General features: G+C 39.3%; 1 protein-coding gene across 1 annotated transcript; it reads right to left on the reverse strand.

Annotated features, from left to right (window-relative positions):
• Window positions 1-2975: 2975 nt before the first annotated feature.
• GRF12 (general regulatory factor 12) lies at window positions 2976-6399 on the reverse strand. The gene is made up of 7 exons (XM_088983463.1): window positions 5970-6399; window positions 5080-5386; window positions 4666-4753; window positions 4452-4561; window positions 4192-4337; window positions 3543-3592; window positions 2976-3407 (listed from the first exon to the last, which is right to left on the reverse strand). Exons 1-7 carry the CDS (start codon window positions 6040-6042, stop codon window positions 3402-3404), a joined length of 780 nt encoding a protein of 259 aa, XP_088839589.1. The 5' UTR covers window positions 6043-6399; the 3' UTR covers window positions 2976-3401.
• Window positions 6400-6671: the final 272 nt, after the last annotated feature.

Here is a 6671-nt window from a genome sequence, read left to right on the forward strand (position 1 = left end):
TTTCCTAGGGAAAAAAAATAAGAAAACTGGTGGTTTAATGCCAACAACCAACGTTTAAGTCTCGGGCTGGGACACAAAATCGGTATGTAGGGTCACAGGTCAAATAAACTGTTCATCGGATTAAATGGTTTGACCACAAGCGGTGGTTATATTCACGAGTTTAGACCTGTGTTGTATAAATAAAATTTTAAATAAATATATTTCTTATTTTCCTTTTTATTAGGCATAAACCAAATGATTTTAAGTGGCAAAACCCAAATAAGGAAAAACCCAATTCAGGGTAAGTCGTTTGGGTTGGGAAGATAGTTAATGCTAAACTTTTTTGGCCCTTATAATCAATAAAAATAATTATTTTAATATAATATTTAGAAAAATGTTAACTTTTTGAATAAAATATAGAAAAAGGGTAGAAATGTTGTTCATATTCTTCCTCCTCCGAATTGTGAATGGTGAGATCTCTCTCCACTTCTCTCTCTCTCTCTCTTTCTTATTCTTCTCACTCTTGCATCTAAATTCTAATCACAACCTATTTGTTCTGTTAGACTTTCCTCGCCATAGACGAGAAGTCAATAAACCTGACACACTTAGGTGCGACAAATGTTCTTAAACAAGCTTGGTGAACTATTTGTTTGTACAGTGTAATAAAGTGGAAAAAGGTCTTATCATTCTGCTCTATTCATATATGAAATAAAAAGAAGAGACGAAAAAGAAAAAAAAAAGATGAGAAAGAGGAGGTGAGGGAAATTTATCGCTTGTTGCTCACCGTTCAGAAGAGGAAAAAGGTGAATAAATATTATTTGATTTTTTTTTAAAAAGAGAATATTTTTCTAAAGATTATATTAAAATAATTATTTTTATTGATATTAAAGGCAAAAGTTACCATTATCCAATAACCCCTTTATTTTTCTGAACGTGGAGCAATCTAAGATTCTAATCTAATGGAAAGAGAGCATAAAAATCTTATGTAGCGATTGAAAATTGAAATGATTGATGTCACAGACTGACCCATTCGAACGAGCCGGGATCTACTGAAAACATCGACCAGAAGTGAACGTCATCCATGATGTCACCGACAATATTGTGCAAGGAGGCGAGGTACATTAACCGGTAAGTTGTCACGTTGCTCGGTCATCATCAGTCTATCACGTCAAAGATGCATTTATTCTCGATCTATTACAATTCACAAAAAAAGGAGGCGAGGTACATCAACCAGCAGTGAAGTCTACTTATCCCAAAAAAGTTCTGTTCCGTGATATTTAGCACCCACCACCACTGACGTCCCAGGGCCAAGTCGCTGTTCTATGATAATATGATATGACTCTTATCTCTGCTTCCCCAAAGCGCGATGCTTTGGGCAACCAGTGTCGCGCCATACGCATGCACATCGCATGCATTGTCTTCCGTGAATATTAACGTACAAGTAAGGACATGTTCATAGTGCATGGTGAAATGTGCCTGGAATATCGGTTTGAGGCGCCCGGTATACGTAGCAGATCCGGTCAACTCGCAACTCCCTAGCTAGAGCCAGGGCCAGGGGTTTCAGTCATCTCCATATACTGATGCACTTATGTCAATGCCAGACTGTTCTTTGAGTGTCTGAAATTCTGAACTATATGATGTGTGCCAGAAAATCTGTCCTCTTTCCAATTTCAAACGCGATACGCCGCGTCAGGTCCGCATATATGAGTCCAGTTCGGATTGGAAGGGATTTTTTCTTCGACACATCAATATTTTGACGCGTCATTCAGTGTTTAATTAACCACCACTTACAATCGATCGAAAACTTATTACTAACAAAAATATTTTTAAATAAAAATTAATAAATTAAGCTAATGCTGAGAGAAAATTCCAATGCCCTCATTTTCAGACGGAAATAGAGGTTAAGATGTCTATCATGGTGGAAAATAGAGTGACCAATGTAGGCTAAGTAATCAGGATTAACACTGTCGGCACATATGAGGTCATAGAGGATGATGCGGTAGTGCTGAGAAAAATAGGGTAGTATGCACTGCCAAGCTGATTAATTGATGCCAAAGTGATAGGCAAGGACAAAGAACTTGTCGCCGGTACTGGTGACCTTGACATTGAGGGCTTCCAAGAGAGTGTTTTTGTTGAATGGGAACCCTCTATGACTACGATTCTACGAGAAGCACTCCAGAGTTAGCCTCTTCTTCTTCTTCCCCATCTCCCTCTCTACGGCACTCCTCTTCCGAGTTAGGCTACTTCCCCTCTTCTCTTCCTTTGCGGTAGAAGAAACAATTAAGGTTTAATCCCCTTTCGTCATGATCAGTTATAGTTAGAGAGCCTAGGCGCGGGGTTTATGCCTCTCTTTCTCTCCCCTAAAGAAGACATCGAAGAGAAGTCTCTTTCTCTGATGAACGATTTCTCCAGTTTATTGAATGAAAGAATTTTAATTAATTGAGGGAGGGTTTCGCACGATCTTTCGATTCTGCTTACCAAAAAAGAGAGAAACCTTTCTCCTTTCAACAAAGATTGTCCGCCGAAGTAAAAGAAGAAGAATTCTCGCTTCTTTCTTATTTAATCCCTCTTCGATTTTTTTTTTTTTTTTTTTGTTTAATGGTATAGAGTTATGGAAGAGGAAATTCACCGTGCCAACCGATTCCCCTTTTCTTACTTTTGATGTGTCATGAAATGATTGGAATCGAAGGGAAAATCCTTTCGAATCCAAACACGACGAATGCGAACTGATATCCGTTCCATATGTCAGGCTTATATGGCAACTGCCAAATCATAATTGGCCTCAAAATCCTACAGTTCCCTAGTGATCCCGCAAAGGGACAAAAGTACTCTAGTTGGAAGGATTCAAGTTTTGAAGTGACTTCTATCTTGGTGATGATGATGGTGGGTGGGATTGGTAATAACCCACTTGCTTTGCTACATGAAAACGGAGATGTCATAACAAATATTCAATTACCATAAATAGAGAGAAATAGGAGAAATGAGATAGTGAGTAGTTTATTTGGCGACTGATAGAGACATTTATATAGAAGCGTAAGTAAAATAAAACAAGGCGTTGGTACTATTGTATAAATGGAAATCAACCCATGAATCTACTCTCCCCTCGCAACTAATCAGTAGAACAAATTTTGGCATTATAGTCAAATCATCACAACAACTATAACCCAATAAGGGAATTGCATTGAAAGGCAGAACCAAGGCGGAAAAAGACAACAAATAGAACTTCATATCAGGCCAGAGGTGTAAAACATCTAACGGCCATAAAGAAACGCAGAAATTCAATACATCTCTTCCACTCCAAATCGAACCTCGCTATATTAAAACTTGAAACCGCTGCTTGCATAATACCTTCGGAGCCTTGAGAAGTATGACTATTCTCCTGGTTATTGGATTGCATCATGCACAGCCTATTGAGATCCCGATTAGTGCTGCAAAGCAATTTAACAATTTCTTTTCAATCGCTGAAATATGGAGAACTTCGTTCTCTGATTTTTTAAAGTTTTCTGGTGGAGAAATTTTCATTTACAAGCAACATAAAGAAAAATGAAGTAGCTGACATTTACCTCGGGATCAGCAGGTTTGGGTTCTTCACCCTTAGGTGCCCCATCTTCACCTGCACAGAAGCATTTGGATGCAGTCAGCTTTTAAGTATTTTTGGCATTCCATGCCAACATCTCTGCTACGATTGTTGGAGATGGAATGTTGCTCCTTCTCCATACTAGTGGCCAACGTAACAGTAGTATAAAACATCTGATAGCACCGAAGTTCAGAATTACAGATTTCATGCAGGAGTCTGGCAATTAAATTACCCCACAATCCCACACTATGCTGTCCCAGATGTTGCCATATTGTCTCCTATTTATTGCTTCTTTATTAGAACTGAAACAGATCCCATCAGTTTAAGACTTATTTTTTCTTAGCTTTCCTCTATTTTAGACTGTTTGGTTTGATGGAAAATAAGAGAGAACCAAAAAGTTGATGGAAAGTTCGTGACAAATGTTTGCAAAACTCCCAATAACTTTCCCTTGGCTTTCCTTCTCTTTGGTTTTCTGTCAAACCGAACACAGCCAAACTGATCAAGGGATTGCTTCCTTAAAACCAATGGCCCCGAGTGCACAAATACCAATTACCAGGTTACAATTGGAAATGCACAGAATGCCAAATCTCTTGAAATACACGAAACAACTTCCAATTTTTTATTATATAGGTTACCTCCTTCGGGTAAATCAGAAGTCCAGAGGGTGAGGTTGTCCCTCAACAATTGCATGATCAGGGTACTGTCCTTGTACGATTCCTCACTCAAAGTATCCAGCTCTGCAATTGCCTCGTCAAAAGCTTGTTTAGCCAAATGGCAGGCCCTAGAATTTTCAATAATCAGATTTGCAACCGAATGACAATATCCATCAAATATGGAGGTAAACCAAGAAAGGTGAAAGCCTAAACTCTCCTAATAACCAGCAATCTGGAATTACCTTTCAGGGGAATTCATTATCTCATAGTAGAAGACAGAGAAGTTGAGGGCGAGACCCAGACGGATGGGATGAGTTGAAGGAAGATCTGTATTTGCTGTATTTGAAGCAGCCTGACAAGTGACAAATAGAAAGCAAAAAAACAAAAAAAAAATCAGAGAATAAAAGAACAAGAGTTTACAAGGTAATAAATGAAATATCTATGTGGGGAGAATGCCTCGTAGCCCTTCAATGACTGTTCAGCAGCATCTTTCCTTTCTTGATCCGTCTTAAACTCAGCAAGGTAGCGGTAGTAGTCGCCCTTCCTGCATTTTTGGCAAAAACAAAACCGAGGAAACGTTACTTTCTACTAATTAGAAAGAAAATTCATATATTGTCCTAAATCGTTGAGTTTCTGGTAAACAAATGTGCTCTGCCCCATCCCTCTGCTGAGGGTGGGAGGAGAAGTTCACACCATAAAATCGTGATAGAAATATCATCCTCTAAAATGCCATACAGACTCTATATTACATGCACTAGAGGGTCAAAATAGACGCTGCCAGTAAACTAAGTACTTCATATTTCAGACTGTAGAGTGTGAATTTGGCAATAAATACTAAATTGATCAGCATAAGGAATTGATGCAACTTACATCTTGTAGTAAAAGACGGTTGACTCTCCTGAGGCGGAAGAAGGAATAAGGTGTTCATCTATTATAGTCAAGATATCATTGCAGATATTAGCGAGCTCGTCCTCTACCTTCTGGCGGTAAGCCTTGATGAGTTTCACATTTTGTTCATTTCCCTTTGACTCTTCCTTCTGCTCAATGGAAGACATAATGCGCCATGAAGCTCGACGAGCGCCAATTACATTCTTGTAACCCACAGAAAGGAGGTTCCGCTCCTCAACAGTCAGCTCAAGATCGAGTTTGGCAACTTTCTTCATGCTTTCCACCATTTCTGTGTTATTGTAAATAAGAATGTCAATACAATGCAATCATTGGATGCAGCTTCAATATAACAGCATTATGCTCAAATGTTTTTGAAAAGAGAAAAAAATAATTTTCCCTAAAGACGTGGATGTGCTTATTGATGAGAGATCTAAAAAAATTTCTCACTCCTTGCCTCGGCCGGAATTTTATTGAATACCAAAATAAATCAGATGTAAAGAGACATTGATACGATCTTCATCAAACAACAAACGTAATTATTTTCTCAACCAAGATTAAATCCAAGCGCAAGAAATCCCTAACCTTAATGCAAGCCAATATTCCTTTAAACTACATTTCACGAAAAAAATTATCAAGTTCTCAACCATTGATCGTACCGAATGAAAATGCATCGAATGCGGAGAAAAAAATAAACTATCATAAGCTCTACGTGATCGAGATCTAAACGCATTTAAAAGAAACGTTGACAGATCAACACCAAGACACTCAAGCATCAAAATACCTAATCTGAGCCTACAATAGGTCAAAGGAAAAATGCCGGGAAAAGAACAAAGAATCAACAAAGGAATGGAAAATGCGGATTGATATCTTACCATCGTATCGCTCGGCCTGCTCGGCGAGCTTCGCCATGTAAACATGGTTCTCTCTCTCCTTTTCCATCGACATTGGGATTGGGGGAGATCAAAGAAGGCGCGCGCAGGCGAAGCGAGAAAGGTTGCAGAAAGAGCGAAAAGAGGGCTTTTGAGAGATGAATGGCTGGAATAAATGAATTAAAAACATTCAAACGTTGAAATGGGCATTTTATAGGGGCTGTGGCTGTTAAGTCTCGAACAAGTAGGGCGACTTAGACCAGATCCTGATCGTCCGTTCCGAGGGTTGAAAAATAACCACACAAGTCGTGATTAGGAAACGGCCGAGATTTAGGTGGTTCGGTTTCGGACCTTTCAACTTTCAAGTTTAGTCGAGCTTTGCTGGCGATTTGCTTGAGACACGGGGGTCTTGTGAAAGGATTGAGCTAAGGGCAAGGGAGGGGCTCACCACCATAAACCCTTTATACAAAGGCATTGCCACGTGTCAAACGTGCAGCTGGAGACCCACTTTAATCGTTTCCCACGTAAGAGATTGCCCGCACATCGACTTGGCTCGGCATAAACTCGTGGAATCAATTTGCCGCCTGAAAGGGCATTTTGGCCTTTGCATATGCAAAAAGGACAAGTCACCAGGGGCACTTTGGTCAATATAAGTGCTTGGCGTTTTATCGTTTTTCGGACTGTGATTATTTGCAATACAAACAC

This window comes from Nelumbo lutea, chromosome 4 (genome assembly GCF_056320005.1).
Source record: "Nelumbo lutea isolate HS-2025 chromosome 4, American lotus-T2T, whole genome shotgun sequence".
NCBI lineage: Eukaryota > Viridiplantae > Streptophyta > Magnoliopsida > Proteales > Nelumbonaceae > Nelumbo > Nelumbo lutea.